The 25479-nt window shown below is 38.7% G+C and overlaps 1 protein-coding gene across 1 annotated transcript in view; it reads right to left on the bottom strand.

The window, feature by feature from the left end:
- The window catches only part of CLVS1 (clavesin 1), a 96182-nt gene that overhangs the window by 50374 nt on the left and 20329 nt on the right, over positions 1–25479 (bottom strand). The window contains exon 3 of the mRNA XM_030944058.1: positions 13613–13787. Coding sequence (XP_030799918.1) covers positions 13613–13787 — 175 coding nt within the window. The remainder of the gene's footprint in view (positions 1–13612; positions 13788–25479) is intronic.

Below are 25479 nucleotides of genomic sequence, written 5' to 3'. Positions count from 1 at the left end.
TCTCTGGTTTCCCTGACACCGGGGGTGTGTGGCTGCTCAGAGGAATGGAGAAAAAGGCTCTGTAGTTCTCCCCTCCCTGCTCTTCCCATCAGCAGTGCTCACTCCAGCATTACCAAAGGATAAATAGACCTTCAGCTCAGCAGCTCCTGCCCACACCTACCAGGCCTTCACTCTGTCCTCTGCAAAAGACTCACAGTGCCTCTTAGGAGCAGGTGATGGATCAGTGGGGATGACTGAATTCTCCATGCTTTTGATCCACCAAACTCTGCCATGGTCATGCTTAGATAAGCACAGCGAGAAACACTGTCAGTTTTCCACTGAATTTCAGAATTCACTACATTTTTACTAGCATCTTGTTTGCTTGAATATGTTTATTTTTATCCCCCAGGCAAATATTTCTGCCTCCTGTGAACCTTTCATGTAAATCAACAGAGGCATTTGGCAAGCTATATCAAAACTGCAGCTTTATATATCGCTGAAGCGGAAAATAAATGGAAATAATTACTGATGTCTCCAAGTACAGATTTGTTTCCAAATGAAATGTGTAGCTTGGAGAGGGTGGGCAGTATATTTCTAATGATTTCCTGTTAGCTTACATAGCATTGGGTCACACATTTTTATTTCATTCCAGGATTAGTTTTTTGTCTCTTTTGGGGGAGATCAGGGAGAGATAGTGGCTGTTTGTTTGCTCATTTCAACCATATTGAACAGAATCAGATCTTCAGTTTGTTGATAAACCACTTCCCAACAGGAAGCTTATGTCTGATGTGTTGCTGTGGAGCTAATTTACATAATTCTGACACTGAACAAGAAAACCTGCCCAAGTAACCAACCAAAAAATCCCCCAAAACTCAACTAAAAAAAAGAGAGATAGCATTAACTGTTCTGCTTCACAAAATGTCCCATCATGGCAGTGTAACAACACTCCAGCTAGTGAAGCTCTGCTGTGCTTTAATGATTGGAGAAATGCAAGGGAAAAGTCAGCTCATGACTGAAAGTACAAAAAACTAGATAAAAAGAAAATGACAAATAATTTTCAAGTTGATGGTTTGCTGCATTTTATCATGTTCAAACAGCATTTTGAATCTTTTAAAAGATGCAAGATCTGCTTCACATGCAACAACAGCTGAACGGCAAAGAAATCAGAAGGGATGAAAGTCTTCACCTATGTCACATCTTCCAAATCTGTCCCTACTGAGGTGGCAGGTTTCTCAAAAGGATGTAATCTACACAGAAATCAACGGATGTTTCATTGTTAGTGAAATGTTCCTGCCAAGAGTTATTTCACATCTTCTTTTAGCGTGCCAACCAGCCCAGATCAAAGAGGCCTGCCTTGAAAAATACAGCCTCCAGGGTCTGGGGAGAGGTGGCATGGGCTTGGCTCTCTGGGCTTGGACACTACCTCCCAAATATACAAATATCTAAAACAAAGGAGACTGATTTTTGTCTGTAGTTACCACAATCAGCTTTGTTTTCCTGGTGACATAATTGAGCATTCACTGCACTGAAATCCTTGATTGCTTGCCCCTGTTTATGCCAGAGGCATGGATATTTACTGACCAGTCCAGGGCAATTTGAGCAGACCCAGATCTGAGATACTGCTCTGAGGGGAAACTGCAGCCTGACAGCAAGCTGCTCAGAAGTGCCTTTAATTCATGGACTTATTTTCAACAGTGTGAGCGTCCAATAAAACACTCTGCTGTTGACAGCTAATTTCTGAAAATCATGTTCTGATGCTATTACAGAATTTGTACTATGTAAAACTTCCAAGTAAAAGAAAATCATCAAAGATTACTAATTTGCAAAATCTCCTATAAACATACAAGCTTATTTCTTACTTAAAAAGAGACTTTTTCTTTCGTTCTCTCTAAACCTGGCATCTTAGAGATGTACTTTCTGCACAGGCTTCAAAGAAAAGGAATGCATTACTACAAAGGGTTGCTTTTTTCTTTTTTTCCCCCTGTATACAAACACAAAGCTGGGCAATCCTTAGAGATATAGACCAAATAAATTTACTCAAGCTAATAAAAATGTTCACTTATTTTGTTAGTTTAACAAACATTCTTGAGCTAATTTGCCTAGAATATCTTTGCAAAATAAGCGAGCTCAAAGGAGTGCAAGCAGTCAAAATAAAATAGTTTAAACATTTGAATTAATTTTACCACAGATGGCAGGAATTTACTGGTAAAGTTATTTATACATTCTAAGGCAATACTGTTCAGGTGTAACATCTCTGGAACAGAGACAAATCTAAGTTATTTTCATTGTCTTTTAAGACAGTTCAAATGGAATGTATTTGCCTTCCTCACTCAGCAAAATGGGTAAAAGGTCTAGCTCTTTAAATGCTGTTGTTCCAGTTTCAGAGTAGAGAGGCTATAAAACAGGGGTGCTTCATTAAAATACCATAGCTGGCACCTCTCAGAGGCACAGGAAAGGAATATTCACTGAGTAAGTAACACATTATAAATTATAATTGAGATTCAATTCTCCCAGGGAGAAGAGAAGGTAACTTGTCATTTGAAGTGTTGTGAGTTTCTGAGAGTGGACCAGGAGTTTAGAGGGTATAATGATATCATTAAGAAATGCCCTTGCAAAGCAAGCAAAATTATACTGTGCTGTTTCTTGAAAACCACAGGAACTCTTTATTGTTCTGTCAGCAGCAGTTCAAAGAGCTATGTGACCCCATTAACATTCATTCAGGCATGTATAACAAATTGGAGGGGGGACATATCTTGAATAGTTAATTATATTTTGTGTGTTTGAATACCTAACACTGTTAGCCATAAGATCTCAGCACCACAGAATACACACCTTGCACACCTGGTTTACCTCACAGCTTTATTTTTCTTTTAACATTTAGAGGAGAAAGCAGTATCAAAGGTAAAGAAATAGCTGGGAGTTTGGAAAGTGGAAAAAGCAGATAATGGCTAGCTGATTTGATGGCTGTGGTTGAACTCCTCTAGAATTCACAGTCCTTCTTCCATGAGCAGCAAATATTAGAAAACGATGAGAAAATCCTTTGAACATATCTATCCATGTCAGATAGGAATATGTGGGGTGATACACTCTAAACATAAGCTAGAATCTTTCAGGGAAACTGAGCTGATCTCACTTTTGATAAGACACAGCTCTTGTGGCCAAAATATGTGTGCATTTGTTTATTTATTTATTTATTCATTTATTTATTTATGTGTGAAAAGTTGTCCCAGAAGCTCTTTCACACCCAGTGGCACATGACTACAGTCCCCACACTGCAGTGATCATGGACTCAGTTTAAGCAAAGACAATGGCCAGCAAAAGAAACTGAAGTTTGCCTGGTTGGTTTTGAATGCAAAAGTAAATGCTTTTATTTTTTTTTAGAGAGAATGATTGGCAGATATTGTCTCCAATGCTAACAGGAAGCCCAGTTACAGTGATTAATTAAGTCAGAAGCTTTATCTGTATCAATTAATTAATTTCAGTTCCACTGCAGGTTCAGGAATCCTTATCTCTTTAGGACTGTCTCCTTGCAGCTTTCCTTGCACCTAGCAATGAGATTGATAAATTATGTGATAAAAGGCAAGGACCATCACAAGGAGTTTAATGCTGTCTGTGTTATACTGAGGAGATGTTGTTTCCTCAGAATTCAATTCAGGTTCTCTGTATTTTTAAGGGACACCAAATAAAGTTTGGATTGTCAGTGGGACTCTTCAGGAAACTTCTGTGTGAAGTTGGACTAGGAGCCTTTGTAGCAACTGCAGGTGTCCATTTACATAAACATTCCCACCAAGCTGCAGGAAACCATTTCCTCCAGACACTGGGCATATATGCTACTGAGCACACTTACTTATTTAAAGATGCTAAATTCTAAATTCTCTTGGAAAATAGAAGAATAAAATTTATCTTACCCTATAAGCCTAGGCAAACTTGCATTCTATTTTCAGTTCATTGAAATTTCTGCAGTTTTCCTCTGTAATTCTTACACAGCCATCAAGTACTTTGTTCATCACATATATAATCATACTTCTGCCTTTCTTATGAAAAACTGTCAATCTAGTGACCTTCCAAATGTATCTGCTATTTGAAGAATATTTGCATTGGAATTATACTCGTGTTAGCTATGTTGTTTTTTTGCTGCATTTTTATTGCATGTAGATTGGAGTTGGTCAGAAAGCCTCCTCTGAAATGGAAATTATTTTTATTACCCTTTGGCCTTGCTTTAAACTGATTCCACTGCAAACAGTTTGTAACAGTGGGAGTGTGCTCAGACTGAAAATCAGAATGTACATTCAAATGGTCTAATATGTCTACCAGAAAGGGACAAAAAACACATCCTGAACTAATAATAGGAAGTTTTGAATTACAGGGAAGTAGAATTACTGGATGAATTTCCACTGAAATACTTTTTTTTCCTCAGAAAATGTCCATTTGCTGAAACCAAAGCTTAGTGGGGCAAGGGATAGAGATGAGGAGAGAAGGAAATAGGTTGAATATTTCTCTTGGTGTTTTCAACATTCCTTGGAAGACTGTGGTGTTTGAGGTTGACATTTTTACATCAAGAAACTCCTACTATTCAGGAATGCTTGTTTAATTTTAAGTTTCCACATGGTTAAGAAGAGACATAAAAATATTTGAGAACAAAATGGAGTTCTTCAAGATCACTAGGCAAATGTCCTTACTGATGTACAGAATTTCCAAAAAGTGCTCAGACATTGAGGGACATTTTGTGCAAGCCTAGAAATCTCTCTTGAAGTGGAAAATCACTTTCTGCCAGGATTTAATAGGGATGGAATTACAGCCTCCATCAAGACAATGGTAAAAGCTCTATTTGCCTCAGGTGGGACTTCACCTCAAACTTACTGAAAGCATTGTAGTCTCCTTTGACCATGTTGATCATACAGATATTTGCCATACAAATATGTATGGTCATACAAACATGTATGACCATAAAAGATTTGAGGAATTCCTAAGTTCCTTTGTTGAGGAGGAGACAATAATACATGAGGATTTAGAGAAAATTGTTATGTGTGTAGAAAAGTCCTAGTTTTCTGCACATAAATCAAACAACAAGTAGGCAAATGTTTCTAAAAATCATTACCTTTCTGCGGAATTTTAAAATATTTCTGACAGCAGGTTTTTGTTAAAAATTTGCACCAGAAATTACCTTGCTTAGAGGAGCAGAATGAACACAGAGTCCTGCCAAGAGCCCTCTCCGGCATCTGTGTGAGCTGAGCTGCTGGGTCTTCCACAGCAGCAGTCAGGGACCCACAGACAGTTCCACAGCATGTCCTTGAAGGCATATGCTAAAGACAGGGCTGTGAGCCAGGGGTGTAAAGCAACAGCTGATCTTATCCTGCCACAGCTGCCTTCCCTGGAGATAGGAATTTCAGTTCTGCTGTCATTAGTGAAGGCTCCAGCATGAGTCTTCTCCTGGAGAGAGCCAAGTCCTTGTCTAGCTGTGCTCAGGGGATAATCTATGCCACTGGGTACATTCATATCAGTACATTCATATCATACTCCCCCTGCTCTGGCTCCCTCCATCTCCCTATACACATGTGCCTCCATTGCCACCCCACATCAGACAAAATATCACCTATTTCAGCTTTACTGTCACATAGCTCTCACTGAACTGTCACTACTCCTGTCTTTTTCTAATCTAGTCTTGTATATGCAATCTCTTTCCTATTTTTGCATAATCACTGTGTGTACTTGTCACAGCAAGAAATTACCTGTAAGTAAATACTCTCTTCAGGAAGCATTCACTCATTTCCCATGCTAAAAAGGAGAAAGCTTTTGGAGTTATAAAAAAAGTTAAACATATTACAGATACATCATTCCTGAAATTTTATGAAATTATGAAGGACGGGGAAAATGTAATTTAATGCAAGTACATCGGACCAGGTTCATATTTTATGAGAGAAAGAAACATTCAATATATAACATGATCTATTTATGCATATGTTGGTGGGAAGGTTTGAGCATGACTGGTGTTAGCTCTAGGCTACTTTTTTACTGTCTACCACTAAGAAACAGCTACTTTCTGTTCAAGGTAGACTTACTGCAATAAACTTTCACATTTCCTTGCTGGGACTAAAAGAGTATTTTCTTTCTTTCTAGTACTTATCAGCAACTTAGTGAGATCTTTATTAAAATGTAATAACTGACATTAAAGAAGACTTTCCATTTAACATATGCAGCTTGTCCTTTACTTACAGCCAAAAGCCCCAAAGCATCCAACCGATAAACATGGCAGGGTTGATCAATTTGACAAAGCAGTTAATTCCAGTTTTCAAGTGAAAAATGTGAGTCTACAGCCTGCTATCCTTTGCTTTTTCCTTGTTCCAGTCAGCTCCCTAGAGATGATAGACACACAATGAACATAGGGCTTCTCTTGGAGAGAGAGAAGTCTGTTTATCTACCTTTTTTTAATATAAAATGAGTCAATTCCTCTTCTCATCTCCTTTAATTTCAAAGGCTCCGTCACTGGCAGCTGAGAGAGTACTCACTCTACATATCACAACAGCTGCTGGAGACAGATAGCATGAGCATTTCTGGAATGATTCAAACTGACCTTCTTTCAATGGATACTAAATGCTCATCATTAGCTGTGGCTTCATGTTCCAAGACAGGCCTCTAACATGAAGCGCATTCTAATACTGAGGGAAAAGGTAGCAAGGTAAACAGATTTGGGAACTTTTGAGGCAGCCTTTAATGAAAAAAAATTGTATGCTTTTTATGTGTACATATTTCGGAATTATTTCATTCAAATACTTGTGTATACATGCAGTCTGATGTCTCATATGAGTAGTGGACTTGAAACCAAGAAAGTTTTTTTGCTACATATGTTTAGGAAACAGAATTTCCAATTGCATCTTAAAGCATCTAATAAATTCTGATCTTTAGGCACTTTCCAGTTGCTGAAGATCATTAGAACTTGAAGTTGTCTTATTTTAGGAACAGTTCAATCATTCTTACTGGGAGGAGGTCTCTATTTTCCTTCATAGACCAGATTTGTAGGCTCCCTTCTGTAGCTTAACCCATGTTTATATAGCTCATATTGTCTCTATAGAAATAAGCTTGAGTTACTCTTCTAGAGTTACTAATAGGGACTCTTCTTTGGGAAGATGCAACATGCCTTTGGACACATGAACACCTGTGATTACACCACAGGAACACCCTGCTTTTATATTCTGAGGAGTCACTTGTCATCTGGTAGGACACTGCTAAACGTACAGTTATCCATCTTCAAGGGCCCAGCCTAGGATATCCCCTTTTCTTCAATTTCCATATCCTGGGGAAGATAATGACGAGGCTTTTGCTAAAATCCAAAATCTAAGTCTTTCCCTAATTTTTTCGCTAGTCTTTAAATTCTGGACATAAATATGCAAAAAATGTCTGCCTTTAGGTAGGTTTCTTTCTAACAGGGGAAGGGAAAGAGACAGATTCTCAGCTGCCCCAGATCATCATTTCTCTGCAGATGTGCACAGAACCACAACCAGTTACACTGTTCCAGCAACTGGCCTCAGCTCTCTGCTCACTTTTGTCAACATGAAAAACTGAGGAGAAGCCAAACTATAGAATGAGCAACTTTTGAATCTGCAGTCAGTCTCCAGGAGATAAACTGCTAAATCTACACTTAGGGTCTTTTTATATGAGGTGCTAAGTTTTTTTTGGCTTGTCCTTGTGCAAGCCAGTGGATACATGAGCCTGGATATGGTTTTCTTTGCATAGCTTCTGTCCCTGAGGATTTTATCTGTTCTGACTTCAGTAGGCAGTGACAGAGCTCTGTCTTTCTATTAATATGACCTGTTATAAATACCAGTGGAGACACAATAGCACCATAGGATATTTATAGCACAGGCATACTTAACCTTACACTACAGATTTCTACAGAAAGGCTGAGCGTTTATCAGCTTTTTACAATGAGAATTCTCACTCACTCTAAATTTTCAAGTAGCAGTAATATTATGCTCAGAAACTCTGTGGAAAGAAGAGTTTTATCTTATACTCACTATGCCAGGCATCTTATACCCTACATCCTTCACATGATTCATGAAGAGCTCCACTGGAAGTACTTATTCAGACAAAGAGATCACATTTACCTCGGGTTTCAGAGTACAAACGTGTTTAGCAAGGAAAGAAGAGTCAGTTCCATGCTCCAGTCTGGAGAGTCCAGCCCAGTCTGGGCTGATGAAGAAGACATCAAGTTTTCAGATCAGAGGTCTTGGTGAAATCTCCAAACACTCAAAGACTGCCTCAATTCTGTTCAGATGCCCAGGTTGACCATAATAAATATTAAATTATGCCCATTAAGCCAGGCCATGATGCTCAGAAATACTGTTCCGTTGCCTCCACTTGATTTAAAACTTTAAAAAGCAAGAAATACTAACAAATAAGGCAGAAATCAAATGCTTCCTACCACTCATAATGAAATAGATTATTAAGCATTTTTATTCCTAGATTAAAATTATTGAAACAAAGATACTTCCAGATAATTTTAGAAATATGTTCCACTATAATAAAGTTATTCTGAAAATACAGCATAGTTCCAGAAAAAAAAAGGTTCTGACTTGAAAACTTTTATCAGCTCTAAAGACTCATATTTTTCAGTAAGATTTGGAAAAAAAAAGCATACAAAAATATTACACCTTTGGCATAATATTAGACTGCATTTTTTTTCCTTTAAGATCTACATTCTTCTTCACTTTTGAGAAATTTTCATATTATAGATCTTCTTTCTGAAGCACAACATGAAAAATATTTGATTGTATAAGATAATGCCAAAAGACAAGTAATTTGCTGCTATAATTGAACTGACATTAGATTTCTTGATCGTACTAAATTACAGTAGGAGGAAATTAAAAAAATACTTTTAAAATCTGTTGCTTATGTAAAAGATCAAAAACCTTCATGTAGTTCTTAACAGGCTGAGTTTTTCATAAATTGGCATCTCATTCTAGATTTTTAAGTGGAATAATCTCCAAACAAACCTGTTAGCTTGATTTTCTGATTTCATCTAAACATTAATGCTATTCTGTAGCATTAGCAAATATACCTTTGACAATTTTCTAAGAGAATCTTATACAATTTTCCCTTATTTGAAGATTTTTTACAAAGATTTTTATCTGTACCACTATCTGATCAAAGTGTTCTGAAGCCAAGCATCATTGATTTCCTTTCCTTTTCCCCTCCTCACAGAAATACTAGCTTCAAATTTTGTCTGGATTATGATAAACTGAAGATAACTTAAAGAAATTTGATTGTTCTCCTAATGTCCTTTGTTGGTCAAATCTTCTGTCAAGTTATTGCCAATGAAACTCTGGAGACAAATTCCTGCTTACAGATCTCAGTTGTTCCCTCCTGTTACTGCTGTTCAATGCAATGATTGTGAAATTTCAATCAAAGCCCTACTGAACCCTAAAGACCACTCCTGCAGTGATTCATCATTGTCACAAAGTGGGAATATGGTTTATTTCTTAAGAGTCACTGTAATCACATTTGAGGACACCTCCATGTGACACAAATATCAGACAAAGAAAGAATACAGCCAGGAAATAACCATCGACCCTAATTCTTATTTCACTACCTTGAGACAGCCTTGGGGCAAGTTACCTGTTAGGTGAGACAGTATTATGTACTCTGGAGGGCAAACCTGACCTTCAGGTCAGTTTTGAATCCAGTTTGGTGATTTGTGTCATAAGCCACTCAGCTGGGTCTTGGCAGACCATAGCCTTCTGTCTTGACTTTCACCAAAGAAATAGCAGGCAAGGTCAAACCTTCTGCTGTTTTGATGGTTTTGGAAGATTTTTGGATGTTGTTGAGAAGTTATTGAATTTCAATTCAGAGCACTGGCTGGGGGAATTTCTAAATGGCTACATGCATGCACATACACAAACTGCAGTACACAGCTCTGGTGCTGGATAAGGCAGGAACAAAGAGTGTTTCTTTATACTCATTGGTATACCACAAAATCAAAAGTCCTGTCTGGAGGCCAACCAACTACATCCTCAGAGCAGAAACCAACCAGCCCTACATTAAAAAATGTCTGGACTTTGCTGGACACGAAGGCTGTGTTCCCTGCAACACTTCAGCCTTGGTTTCAAGGATTATTGGAGTCTTTGAATGCAGTGGTCAGTAGCAAACATCCTGTGTACTGAGAAGGGACCATTTCTTACATGCTCCACCTGCATCACTACCTTAACATGGGTTTCTGACCTTTGCTGTTGGACTCTGATGCTTCTACTCTGTTATGCAAAGTGCCAGAAGATCAGTCTTTGGTTAACTTGAGCCACAATTAAATTTTGTCTACCATCATAAGATAATTATAAGCTCAGCATGACACACAAAGAACTGTGACTCCACAGATGAAGAAAGCAGAGCAAAAAACATGCTGTGAAGGGGGAAAGCTGTTCATATTAAAAGAATGAAGATTAGAAGTGAAAACTCAGAAAGTATTAGCAAAATAGATTTATTTTAGACACATCTCTTTCCCCACCTTTCCATCCACGAGACAATCTTGTGTTTAATGTGTTAAAATTCAAGACATCTGTAAGGTCTAGGAAGGAGTACAGCATGAGCTCAAAGCATACAGTGACAATTGTCTTGTGCTAAAACAGCAGAGCTTGTTAATCAGAGATGGCTTAGGCACTACAAAGACATTTGTCCCCACACTGCTGTGACATGATGAGAATTGCTATACTGTACAAATACTTATTTAACATCTGAACTACTGTTTGAAGTGGAGGCATAAGGGCATTTTTAGGTCATTAAATGTCTTGTGTGATGCAATATATAGAGAAATCCATACAGAACAAGGAGTAGCATTGAGCAAAATGTGCAAACAGCAATGTGGTGATGTAACTCCTACTTCATCTTTCTAAGTATTTACAGATTTTACAGTGTTTGAAACTGAATAATAGCAATATATTAATTTCTGCAGCCAAGTCTAGATTTGTCTAGTGTTTGTTTTACAACTCAAGATGAATTAATATATTCACCTGTGTAATACTTGCTGTCTGCACTTTAGTGGTAGTGCATTGTAGCAGTAACTTGAGAAAAAAACAAATTGAAGGCAAATGCAAAAACATGGAATTGCCAAAAGATTAATTAGCTGAAAGCAACCTGAATGTAAGAAAAAGACCCAAATGCATAAATTATTAAATTTTTTTTTTTTTGAGTAATTAGATATGTCAGAATGTGATGGTCTGAGACAATGAATGACAGTTTAAAAAACTATAGGAAAATTGTTCCTCTATGGCATTAAAATTGCCATTACATAGGGAGAGGCTGAAAGTTCCCGGCACAAATAGCAACATATGGGTTCAGCTCCAGGAGAAATTGTAAGAGAAAATTATATCCACTTAATTAGACTTACATAGGACTTAATATAACCCAAAATCTCTTCATAGAAAGGAGGACTGAGATATGCATGTAATCTGCCTGTCTGAGGATTTGTACTTGCACAGTGCCTTAGCTATGAGAAAAAACAAGGAACTGAAAAAATCTGCTTTTATTTCTGGACATCATCATCTCATGGGAGCAGGACCTGACTTTTTTCTTTCAGTGACCTCCGAGATAGTGACTCTTTTTCTAAAGTATGTAGGTCTCATCTACATTTCAACTACATTTCACATAAATTTTACATTAGTATGATACTAGCTCTTTTACAATAATAATAGAAAAAGCTCTCAATGAAGGGACTTCAACAGCAATGGTAAGAGCCAAAAACCCCCCCAAACTAAAAGGCCCCAACATCATTGTATGCTAAATATCTGCTTTATAAGGGTGAATGTCTTGCTTCTAAAACTGGCGAAAAGGAATGCAGCATTCACAACTCCTACTACTCCTACTACTCACAAAGCCAGTGGTTAGCTAAGTTTGGGACACATTAACCCAATTTGTACTTTCAGAGAGAGTCTTCTTTTTACTAATCCTGGAGAAGACAACAGTAATTCGACTTCAAATAGGAAATGAAATGCACTTGCATACTCAAGTAAGGCAGCCTCCTTCAATTGCACAGCACAGGATGTCAGGCTAATGACAGAATTATAAAATCAACTTTGGTACTTCCAGGCTTCAGTATGTCCAGTATTGCTGCTGACAAATGCAAACAAACTGGAGGCAGACAACCTGGCAGTGCCATGGCCAGAAATCGAATGGGATGAAGGCTGGACTGGCCTCGTACTAAATAGAGGGAAAAGCTAAATTTGGACATGCACAAGGATGCTTTGCTAGAATTTGATTTACTTATGAATGTCATTTGGCTTTATCTTCCTTCTGACTAGAAGGTTTTTTGAACCAAAGAATGTTATTCTGTATGAAGTGATGGTATCTACAGGAGAAGATAAGGTATTGTGCTGAGGACTAATTGCACAGCTTGACTTTCTAATTTGTTAGAATAGATGAAAATTCCTCACGAAGGGGAACACAGGCTTAAAACTGCTGGCAGATTTTTCTACCTAATTTGTGAACAATAAAACAAAGCAGACACAATCATGATCTAGTTGTAGATAATTTGCTAGTCAAAAAAATAGTTGAACAAATTGTTCCTTCTGGAATGTAAGTTAAAATAAAAATGAACACACCAGAGAGAATTTTTCTTGAGGTGTTTATGATAACAGGATATCTGGTAAGTACTAAACAAGAAAAAAACAATTACTTATCTCTCCTTTTAAATATGTAGCAGCATGAAAGCATGGTCCTTAAGCAAGCTGGTATAAGATTGAAGTCATCCCTGCTTTGAGCAGGGAGTCAGACAAAGTGATCTCCAGCTCTCCTTCCAACTTAAATAGCCCTTAGATTCTATCAAATGCCCTCAAATAGTAAGGTTATGTAAAAAGTCCTTCTCAGGTCTAACACCAGAGATGGGCTCAGACTTTAGTGGAAGGGGCTGAAGTCCTCTCTGACCACCACAGTTTATCCTCGTCCTCAGGTTGTCCCATTCCCAGGTTGTCCCGTTCTCAAGTTGTCCCATCCTCAGGTTGTCCCATCCTCAGGTTGTCCCACCAGGCCCCAGCCGCCTTGTCCTCACCTCCTACCTAACCCCATAACAGCACATGGTTTTAGCTTGCTCCTATTTATCTGCAAGCACCAAGTGGGAGTGCAGCCCCTCAAGAGTCTGAACCATAAAGTAACAGGATCCTGTGTGACAAATGAGGGCAGTCAGAATGAGGCCACAACAGGGAGCCTGTCCCCCCTCTTCCTCATTTCCGTCCAACTCAAACGCATCCCTGTGAACACAGCAGCGCTCTTCCATCTGCTGAGGCAGCTGCTCTCATCTCCTGTTACCCTCCCTCTGCACACACATGTGCTTGCATGTGGATGGCACAATCCAGACACTGCTGGATTCTAATCCCCTCCAATTCTCTCATGGATTAAACTTCAAATCTCTAACCCTCCTTCTTAATGCTGTGGTAAGGAACACACGTCCTGGCTACATTGATTTACAGCTGAAATAAAAGTGAAAGACAGACAAAATGAGATGTCTGAAAATCGATCTATGCAACAAGTGGATGGAACATTAAAGCATTCTGGATAATTTTCTCCTCCCTTCACTTTGCCCAGGGCCTGATGAAGTAAAAATCACTGTCTGCAGCAATAAAAATTGCAGGTACATGTGTTACCCTCCACCTACCTGTAACCCTTCAATGGCCAGTTTGAGGATAGATGGTGTAAGCTTGGAAGCTTGCTTGAAGGAGAAGTTGCTCCAGTCTATAATTAGAATGAAGCCATTTATTTGAAGCTCCTGATCTTCAATGAGCACTTCCAAGGAAAGCAGAATAGCCCGAAGGATATCTATGAAGGAGTTCCTAAAGCAAAAGCAGAAAAAAAATCGAGTTGTTTCAGAGGTGTCTTTAAAGAGCTCCTGCTCCAAAACTGCTTGGTGTGATAAATCCTGCTCATTGGTGGAAAAATAAACACTGAATGAGATCTCCTCAATTTTGCTAGTAGTCCTTTCAATAGATTTTAGCTAAGCTACATTGGGAAAATATTTTTCTATGATAAAATGAAACAAATTCAAGCTATTGATTTAAATCCTTGCTCGTTTGGATATACTGTACCAGTTTGTTCCCCTTGTTCTCACCAGTTTTTTGTTTCCCTTATTTTCAGAAAAGGAAATAAATCAGTACAATATTAATATAAAATATATCATACAACTAGGTTCTGTGCCTTCCTGCTTGAGTGTAGGGAATGATCCATGGCTTTACACAATACAGTTTGACAGTTGCCTTATTTTTGCAAACCAAATGCAACATGAAAAATGGCTACATATGCTCAAAATGAGAGCTCTTTATTAATTATCAGCTACAGTAGGCTGGCCACAAGGCTTCCCTCAGCTCTGGGAGAATAATTAAAAACCTTGGAGGGCCTGAAGCATTTAACAAGTAAAAGAGAAGAAAGTGCTGAAATGTTTTCTTTAATGTGAAAGTCTGCTCTGCTAAGCCTGGGCTGCACACTCCTTCCATTTCCTCACTACTTCCATTTCCTCACTACTTCCATTTCACAAAAGCCAGACTTGGACACGTTAATGACTAGTCCATACTTATACCCCAGCAAGCTGAATTAGGTGCTCTCCTTATCTGTCCTTCTCATTAAGATGATTTACAAACAATACATTCTATTAGAGAGTAACAAGTAAGGAAAGCTTCACAAAATGCAGCTTAACCTTGCGCAAAATGAAATTCTAATCTACAGCTAGTGCAATCTGCTTTACCTCAGCATAATTCTCAGGTTTTTATGAGACCTGAGGTCTTTTACAGGGAAGGTTCATACCACGTTTTCCCATGGAGATTTTAATTTATTTCTTTTCTGCTGTTTTCATCAATTTAAAAGAAATCTCCTCAAACCTTCAAGAGCATTGTTTCAAATTCTGCCTGACAGAAACAAACGTATGTGCAGTCAAAACACATTTCTCTACCATTGGCCTCTACCCCTGAATGGCATCAACACATGTTAAATTTCTATTAAAAGTAAATGGTGAAGTGTTCTCTGATTCTTTCTCTTTTCTCTCAGTAGGTTTTGAGTGTAAATGTACGTTCCTTCTCTAAAGATTCGATCTCTTGTAAAAGCTGCTTCTACACTCTGCCTTTCTGCAAAAGTCAGAAGCTTGTCTTAAGTATGATTGTTGGGGCAATAAATTGAGCTTATTGAGCTTAAAGATACATAATATTGTTCTTGCTGCATACCAAGTCACCCCTCCCTCATTTACAGTTACAAGACAACCTTGACCTTTTCAAACCCTATGGGGAAGCTTTGCTAAACAGCTAAAAGGAGGAGTATTTCCTTAGCAATGTCAGGTGAAAGCATGTTGATTGGGTTGGCAATTGGCATGTACAATAAGTCTAAATTTATTTTGAAAAAACTGTGATATAATACCTACTGCTTAGCTCAAATGTTGATGACTTTCAAGCAGCAGCATCAGATGACCACCTGTGGTGAAAAAAACCCAAATTTAGCCTGTTCTAGGGTGACTTTATGATGCTTATATCCCCAGTCATCTCTTTTGTTTATGCCAGATATTAAGTTCTGCACCCTTAAGTTCTGCACCCTTAAGACTGGATTTGAGAGCAAAGCAGAGGAAAAGAAGCATGGAGTTTGTTTTCAGAACCGCAATCACTCCACATTCCTGTTCCTGGACTGTGTTGTCTGCAGCATGGATGGACAGTGGGACAGGGTTCTCCTTTGCTTTTATTTAGTTTCTAGCTAGCTGAGGCAGTGAAGTTCTGTCGACTGTGGCTTTTCTTTTTCTTGGAACTGTTCAAACCTGCCCTGGACTGAAAACCCAGAAGAACACCTGGAGCTCAGACTTGTGGCCCACTGGGGACTGGGATGTGGCATTTCCAGCGCCAGAGGGACTGACAAGAAACTGAGAGAGCTGAGCTACAGCTCTCTCTGTCTGAATTTGCTATCTCTTCAGAACAGCGAGAGGTTTTCTTGTATAATATTATTCATCTTTTTTATGCTTGTGAATACTTTGCTGGTTAAATAAACAGGTTATTTTCCACTTTTCTCCAAGGAAACCTTTTCCTGAACCAGTTGGGGTAGAGGTTGCTTGAATTTGCTTTCTAGAGGGAGCTCTTTGGAAGTTTCCTCCCAAATTTGCCCTAAACCAGGACATAGCCCTAGACCATATCTATGCAATATATCCTACACTGTCCCAGCATCCTCCTTCAGGGTGGTCAGCCTTCCACAAGAACTGCCCCATGGAAGCTCCCAGACATGTACAGTGGCTCCAAAAGTGTCCTTACATACATGCCAGCCTTCTTTGCGCTCTTGTTGGCATCAATTTGAAATTATATCATTGACTGGCTACATTGGGAAAGATGGAATAATCACAGCCTCAATCCCACAGCTGCAAAACCTAGAATGAACTGGATGGTTTTTACTGACAAAGGTGTTAAACACGGCTACACTGTGACAAAAAAAAGGATTCATCCTTCATTTGTGGGAAGAACTTTTCTTAAGAGTACATTCAAACTTATATTCATGATCCTGCTAGCACTGATGTTTTTAAAGTCTCTGTAATGATTACAGTGGGACTGTCTGGAAATGGTGGATACAAGACATCTTCTGTAATCCACTCAAACTCTAAATGACAATGGAAATATTTCAGTGCAAAATCTTCCCCTTGGACTTTGTGCTGAGGAATTTCAGTCTTTGTTTGAGTATCTACATAAATTGCCAATTTATCAAACAATTACTCACTTGTACCTTCCCATACTTTCAGTAGAAATTATTTACCTGGGAGATATGGCACTCAATTTTCTTAGTTTACAACTAATCTGGTTGTCCCTGCCTACATCCCTCCTCTCTCTATGCATTTGCAATTTGAAGACATGGTGTAGGAAATAACTCAGAGTGAGCACAAAGACATTTTCTGATGAGTACAGGGAGACACGAAGGCAGCACACAAGTCCTCCAGGTGGGTTGTTTGCAGACACACTGTTCCATGAATGCAGAGCCTGGATAGAAATCAGACAGAGTGCCACTTGAGTCTTAAGCCCTCTGCTCTCGAGTCTTGGGGCTTTGAGACAAATCATTCAGCTGTGTGACTGATTTGCATCCAAATAATTTTCTATGCATGAACACAGAACCACTTTTTATTAGTCCATCACTTTTGTTCCATTGCTTAATGTTCCCTTCCCCTCCTCCAATCCCCTCCTCCTCACCAGTTTAACCCTCTCACACAGAAAAAAAGCGAAATAAATTACAACTACACAAAGGGAAATGTATAAGGTCCTGTAAGGATTCAGCATGAAGCCTACTGAAGTGAGCCACTAATGAGTTACAAAAGATTTGTACAAACCCCAGAAAGAGAAAAAGGAGGAGGGAGAGAGTGCGCCTATCTGCTTTGGCTGAATGGAAAGGTACCACAAAAGAGACTCTTCAAATACCCTTTGGAAAATGGGAAGTTAGCCCAACATAAGCTAGTGGTAAGGAACAATAATGTAACACAAAAAATGAAGATGGTTTAGCTGAGGGATTTGGTGGGGAGATTAGCCAAAGGCATAACGTGAAAATAAATAAGAAGAAATTACTTAATTATAAGAGGTGTAAGCAGTCTGTGAGAGAACCAGAAGGCTCAGTGGAGTACCAGGGTGCAGTGGGAACAATTAAAGGGGATAAAGACATTGTGAGGAAATTAAATGCTCTATTTGCATGTATCTGCCACCAGTCATTTTGAGGAGATCCGTGGATAACAAAGCTGAGGGACTGTTGGAAAATAAGGAGGCAACTAAGACATATGGAAAGAAAGTGGTACATTTTGCAGACGACAGCATCAGTAAAGGCTTTTGACATTACTCCTTCTGAAAAACTAAGCACAGGCTCTGTTTTAGGCATGCTAGTGAAATTAATTGGATTATTCAGATAGTTAAAAGTACAAATGTACAGAAGTACTGGCAGCTGAAGACATTGAGATTGTCTGGGAGTAAGCAAAAACAAACTGTCACTACAAATCCTGACTGTCCCAGGAGATAGCAGACTAAAAACTTTGGATGAGTGCCGCTATCTTGGCAGTTGCAGATAATTCAGCTTAATATCCCTCCTTAAGTTAATATGCAGTAAGAGCCTCTCTCCTCTAATACTGAAAAGGGGGCCAAAGCCCCATAACATTTGGCAAGCTGTAAACATGGCATAGATACAAATCAAGTAAGAGACCACATCTTGCTTTGTTCCCTCCATACACAAAAAATCACCAAGAGAGCAAAAATGCATATTTAGCTTCTAAGTGGGGAGAGCTGACACTGCCCTGCAAGGAGGATTCCCAGTGTGAGCAAAACACAAGAGGAAGAAGAAGAAAAGGACCAGAAACACATCTTCAGGTTGCCCCAAATTATTTGAGCTAGTCCAAGTTCAAGAAGCTGGTTGCGTCTCAAATTCTGTGTTTAGTTTTGGATTTCTCACTATGAGAAGGGCACAGAGTTGTGGAGCAGGTCTGTAGAAAGACAATGGCTCTGACAAAGTGTCTGGACGACAAGTCTTGTGAGGAGTGGCTGAGGGAGCTGAAGGTGTTTAGCCTGGAGAAAAGGAGGCTCATGGGAGGTCTTATCACTTCTACAACTTCCTGAAAAAAGGTGTCAAGGTGAGGGTCAGTCTCTTCTTTCAAGTAAGTGACAGAACAAGAGGCAATAGCCTTAATTTGTTCCAAGAGAGGTTTAGACTGGATATTAGGAAAAGCTTTTCCACTGGAAGGGTTGCCCTGGAGACATATGAAGATGCATAGATGTGGCACCAAGGGGCATGGTTTAGTGGTGGGTTTGGCAGAGCTGGGTTAACAGTAGGACTCAATGATCTTAAAGGACTTCTCCAGCCTAAAAGATTCCATGATTCTATGAAAAGCTTAGAAAGGGAGACATGAGCAACACAACAGATCCACGCAGGTGGACAAGGAGAACTCAGGAAGGCACATTTTTAATTGTTCCCAAACACAGCTGAGGTATGTTATCCATGAAATATGAATTAAACAAAGCCCCTGGAATCCAGTCAACAGTGGGCTTTGAAAAGTTGTTCTTAAATCATATGAAGTGATTTATTTAGTCCGATTAAATTCTCCTTTCTGCTCATGAAGTATTGATAAGAAAGCACCAAACTTCCATTGTTGTATTCTTGGAAAACATCTGTGCTTTTTTAATGTGCATATTTATTTTAGAAAATTAAACCTCACCCCTACTGAAATCAGTACCGTAAGTTATTAACACACAGATCTTGAAGATTCATGTCTTCAAATTCATGATCCTGAGTAACTCCCCTGCCTTTCTGGCATCAGAGGGAAATGGCAATCATTCTAGCTGCTGCAAAACCTGATCTTCACAGCTTATCACTTTTGATGAGGAAAGATCTCTCATATGCACAATTCAGGGCAGCCCTTGGCTAAAGAATAATCAGGAAAAATAAGTTCAGGATGAAGAACCACAAATGAACATGGGGACTCACTTGATTAATCCTGCTCTAGAGAGAATGAACAGTCAAACAGAGGAGCTCACAGCTGAGTCATGCACTGAAGAGGACTTGTCTCCCCTGTCTGAGGTCTGAATAGCACATATATGTGCTGGAATTAGCAAGGCTTGCCTGCAATTCAAGGAAATGAGTTGCATTAGCAGCAAATGCTCACAAAGAATTTTTTGGCCTGCTGTATGTGACTTTGTTCATAGAATAATTTGAAGCCATATAAACTTGTTAGCTGCAAGAAATATGAATAATTCACTGACATGTAAACTGCAAAAATTATTACACAAAAATATATGGGCAATTTTTTATTTTGTGGGGTACCAAACCCTTCTTTGTCATGCCCAAGCTAAATTACTTTGTGGGGTTTTTTTTCTCTGTCAAAACTGAATACATGCACAGGAAACTCCTACTGAGTGAAACACGGGTTACATCAAGTTAATGTCAGAGCTCCAAATTAATTCTTCTGTCACATCCAGGGTAGCTATCTTTGGTTGTTCCAGTATGTCAGCTTCAAACAAGCATCTCCCCTGTTTTGTAATGAAAAGATAGCAAGTTTTTCCCCACAGCATCTGTGTCACTCTATAAATAAAATTCACAAGTAACTTTACATCCAGGACAACAGACTGGATAGATAGGAGTACTGGTGTTTTTTCTTCAGAAGTGCTTAGTTCAGCAATGCATTGGATGTTGGAAAGAATAGCATAGACTAAGCTGAGACCTGAACTGTATTTCACATTTCTAATGTTAGAAATGCATGGCTTAGCTTATAACTGAATGAAGGCCATTCACACACAGATATCTGGCTAGCTTTGAATTCCTGCTTAGAATGAGCTGGAAGCCTCTGCCACAGCCAGTGAGGAGGAAATGTACAAGCCTGAGAAAAAAAATTGCATTTTTTTTCTTTTTATCATGCAAAAATGCCTCTCAGTGACTTCCTTGAAGATATAAAAAATTTCCCTTGTTATGTTTCTGCTAGTGGTTCTTGTACATAAAAGTATTATGAGTTGGGTTTTTTTTTTTTGCCGTCAGTTTCCACTTCAGTTGGACTCCATAGCAACCAATAGCCCACGAAATTACACATTCTGCATTCAAGTCTGTGCTACGAACCTCCTCCCACATGCACTCATTCACATTGCAGGCACCCTTACCAAATGAATGCTTTGTCCCTGATGTTAATGTGACTGAGCAAAGACCATTTCTTACATGTAATTTGGCTGACAAACAGGGACCTTCACAGACCCTGGGTTTTGGGAGGGAGACTTCTGGTGGTGGGGCTCTTCAGACAAATGATAGAACCAGCTTCCACCAGAGGGAAGCTGGCATCTGTTCTTCCCTTTGCCTCAGCCCACAGAAGTGTCACACCATTTAGCAGGGGATGAGTCCAAGATAAAGCACAGAATTTTTACACTCCCAAGACTTAAAAAAAATCCCTCCCAGAGCTCTCCAGATACTTGATCCCAAACAGAGCAGGCAACTGATTGCAACCTATCACAGCACAAGTTCTTTGACTGCTCCTGAGGAATTCTTGTGGATGCAGCAGGGCTTGGCTGGCCTCCCATGAGCAGTGTATAACTCTCCCCAGCAGCCTGCTGCTGACACAAAAGGCCAGAATTCAATCTCAAGTGCAATAGAACTGTTCCTCTGGCTGTGGGTTTGGTTTATTCCTTTAGGAATTAAGTATTTCTGAGATTCACATTGCTGATTTTCTCACCTTTTTAGCACCCAGGGCCACGCCATGCTTGCACACCGTGTAAATTTCTCTGTTGAGAAGGAATAAATGACAATCACAGGCAATGTGTTATGATATTGTGGAAATTATTAAACGCCCTATACTACAACCCCTAAGTGCAATCAATAAATCAGTTTGACAGAGCCACGGCTGTAATTTGCCTGGCTATTCCCAAAGGCAGTGTCCCCTGTGAGAAGCATGGGGAAGAGAGGCAAAGAGCTCATTCCAGCGCGAGCAGAGGCAGGGAGTCCACAGCGATTTCAGGTTAGTGGCCTCACTGCTGGGAATTTAGGAGATGACTGTGGTAACACACAGATCAGGATCCCACTTAGGAGGTAGTTTTTAATCTCCTATGGTGATCTCATCAATGTTGTGATGGTTTCCTCAAAGCACAGCTGTAGTAGTAATGAACAAAACAAATGGCTGGCACATGAATGGCTATGGCCAGAATCATTAGGATTGATGACCACTGTTGTTTATTTTACTCTGTATGATTGCATAGCCTTTACTTATTCCCTCTTCCATCCTCGCATCACACTAAGCTATTTGCTCAATTTCTTGCACCATTGCATTTCACAAGTTAATTTTTCATTACAGAAAGGGAAGGGATTTTCTTTTGAATGTTATGAAGCTACTGTTTAATGGCTGAAAGCAATTATACAGCTCCTTTGCCTTGTTGTTGGAAGGTACAAATGGCACCACTGATTCAGTTTCCCTGGCATCACATTTTCTCTGTGTGATTCTACTATGTCCCCTCTAGTTGTATCTCTTCTGCATCTTCAACATCTTCCCATCTGAAATAGCCCTGAACTTTTTGTTCTCTCCTGATGCAATCACCTCACTTGTTCATAACATTTAATGAATTCCTTTCATTGCCTTTTCTTTTTCTTTAGTTAGATAGTTGTATTTTTTTACATCCCTTTCTTTTTGAAAAAATATAGGATAAAGTGAATTTCATATTCAAGGTGAGGTTGGAATATCAGCAGGTATAAAAGAAAACATTGTTTTCCTGTTTTTTCTCCATCTCATTATTAATGCAGCCTAACAATTAACTTTTCTGACCACCACTGCACAATAAGTACACTTCTTAATTATGGTGTCCATAATGACACAATGCTTTTCTTGAAAGGTTAAAAGTATTTGAAAATCCAGACAAAGTGCACATTGTTAAGAAAGGGTGAAGGATCTCCATATCAGATGTGGCCACATACTAAAATCCAACATTTTCTTTGACTTTTTTGCTGCTTTTCTAGGTCATTCTAGAGTTTTCCACAATGTTTGCTATTCCTCACTAGCCTATATGACTTTTCATTTATTTTTTGTCACACCAGCATTCACCTCACTTGTCTGCCAAAAGATTACTACTGGGTGTTATGATAACATAATTTTGCCACTTGCAAATCCTATTCTCTGTCCTAAGTATCAGGACCCCTTTTATGTGCAAAATGAATCTTCAGCTGTATTAAAAAAATAATAATAAAAAGTTCACAGGAAGATCTTTTTTTAGCTAACCAAATGGCATATTTTCATATTTTACATTGAAGAATTCCAAGAAAGTTGTCTAATTGTCCCTTTGCTTGCAAACAGTCACTCTTACAGCAGACTTCAATGATGACTAGATCAAATAGCAAAGTTCAAATCAAATAACTGCTCACCAATGCACTTATTTTGAGAGTGCTGTGTTCAGAATGACAAAAGTCATATTATTGTTTGTGGACATTCAAACAGCACCTGGTTACTCACCCCAGAAAGCCTCAAAAAATGTATCTCTTGAGATACATTTGGGGTAAGAGGTTACCAGGACATGAGAAGAAGCAGCAGAAAGTAGAAATGCAAATATATACTAATAAGCACCTAACTGGCTGTTAAATGAGGCAAAGAGCATATACTTGGCTGATGCCTGGACTTAAATCCAGGCAGTGAAAGTAGCAGATATTAGAAATATGTACAAAACTCCCGTCAATCACAATAAGGTTTATAATTTGTTTTAGTTAGAGCCCTTCAGGGCACATAAAAGACAGACACGAAAATATTCTAATCATTTCTTATAAATAAGTGAAAAATTGTGTCAAGTATTATATATCATAGAGGTTTCCCACTGGAACAATAAGCAACTTTGATATAGCTGACAAGATGGAGGAACTTGATATTATTGATGTAGAAATAATCACCAGGGAGCTCAAAACAGATGCAATAAAGATTCATAAGACAGCAGTCTAGAAAAAATTACCTGCATGTCTCTGCAGAAACAATGTTGAAAAATTATGATGATTTGAGTGAACAGGAGAGAAGGACCAGGAAAAAATGAAACTGTGTAGATTTATGTAATAAAGACTGATAAAAGTATATAGAATCATGGTGCTGCCAGCCACAAAGAAACCACTTTGCACAGTTATACTGAAAAGGATATACAGTGCCATGAAGCTCAAGAAAAATGAGCATTTTCACCCTAGCTCCTTTTGAGTGGATCATATTTCACACAACTTCATTGAAGAAAGTGAAGGAATGAATAGCAAAGAACATTCCCCCTTAAAAGGCAGATTTATTTTTTCTCCACAGAAAGAGCAAATAAACCACTTCTGTAGAAGACTGCAGATTTTATAGAAACTTTAGCAAGGCAAAAATAGGTTATGATCCAACCAGCAATGAAGAGTCTGGTGATATGTCACCAGTGAAATTTAGAAAAATGTATGTCTTTTTACCCACATTATCCACATTTGCCCCAGATTTCATTGGGTATGCAACCTTCTCTGTGGACAACAGCTGGCAGAAGGTGCTCTTGGAGGTCTGGATTCCACAGACACATGACTCCCAATATGTCAATCAACAAAATATGATAACTGAACAAATTTGATAAGTAACTGGTAGAAAATGAAAATTATGGAATGGCATCATCAGTCTCAACCATGTTGCAGTAGAAACCTTAGGCATGTAATTCTGTATGTTGCATAAATGACCACCACTGTAACATCTCTGGCAAGTGCAGCAATTGCTCTTTTTGAAGAGAAATTACTGAATACAGAAACCAAATATCATCACTGCTGTTCTATGTGGTGTTACAAGTCTTTCACCAAGGGTATTTTTGTGTGGATGGCAGCAGTGGAGCAAACCCAAAGCCTAACAAAAGCTTTTTTTCTGTGGATTTTACTACCACTTAGGCAGAATTAGTTTGGTTTAATGAAATAAAAAATGTTGAGATCCTGAGATGGCTCAACCACCTGATGCTGTGAAAGTGAGGATGTGAGTATTCCTGGGATGTGCAAGGTTCCTTTGAAAAAAATAGTCCTTTGTAATGGATTGGGGTTTTGGAGGTGTTTTTTTGGCCTTCAAATTGCAAATCACAGCTTCCTGAGAGAACTGAAGGTCAAAGGGAAAAGATGTGAGCCTAGCATAACTCCCCTGAAATTTTTCCAAAGCAGCAACCTGAACAAATTAATGTCACTGGCCCAGCTCATTTAGAAATACAACAGTGCTGAGACTGGCCTTCTCAAAATAGATGAAAAAATTACAGAATAAAAATCTTAAAGTTCAGGCTGCAAATTGAAGATTATAAAGTGCCAGGGCTGCAGTTGTTTTCAAAATGCCTTTTGTGCAGGATCAGTGGACAAAATAAGCTAGAATCAATTTTTAAAGTATGATTTTAGACAATCACAAAAGGGAAAATTGAATTTATTTTTAAACTCTAAGACCAATATTCATAATTTTTTAGTACTTCAATTTATGTGAATGCAGAGGCTTAGTACATTATTTCTTCATTATTAAAAAAAAAAAAGAGATAAAAAAGATTTGTCAATCTACCTGAAGAAATTAATCAATGTTTTACTTATGGTTCAGTATCTGGATTTGAAACCGTAAATTTCCAAAACAAACTCTGCCTTTTGACTAAGAATTCTAATTCTGTGATCTAGCAGCATGAAGGATTTTTCTTGAATGGGATAGGGCAGACCTTGGTGTAACATGCTAACAGCAATAGTGGGTAGTAACTGCTTAAACTGAGATCCCAAAGGCAACAGAAACAGAATTGTGGAGCCTTGCATTGGGTGTAGGGTAGTGGAGAAAAGAAGCCCAGCCTGATATCTTTATTCCCCTGAAGCCAGTACAGTTTTATGGCACATGCCAGCAGTTCCCAGCAGGGTACAGATGAGGGTTGCAGGTGCAGTTTAGTCCTTGCCTTGGAATAATAATGTTATATAATTAGTTTGGGGAGACCATAAAATTTTCTTAGGAATTTCCAGAGAAAAGTAATCTAAGTGGTTCATAAACTGTTAAAGTGAGTTGAACTGAAAAGATAATTTCATATGAATTTCAATGTTACGGATTCT

The sequence above is a fragment of the Camarhynchus parvulus genome, chromosome 2 (genome assembly GCF_901933205.1).
Source record: "Camarhynchus parvulus chromosome 2, STF_HiC, whole genome shotgun sequence".
Classification (NCBI taxonomy): domain Eukaryota; kingdom Metazoa; phylum Chordata; class Aves; order Passeriformes; family Thraupidae; genus Camarhynchus; species Camarhynchus parvulus.
The sequence above is the reverse complement of the archived record's forward strand: the minus strand, read 5'-3'. Positions and strand labels throughout refer to the sequence as shown.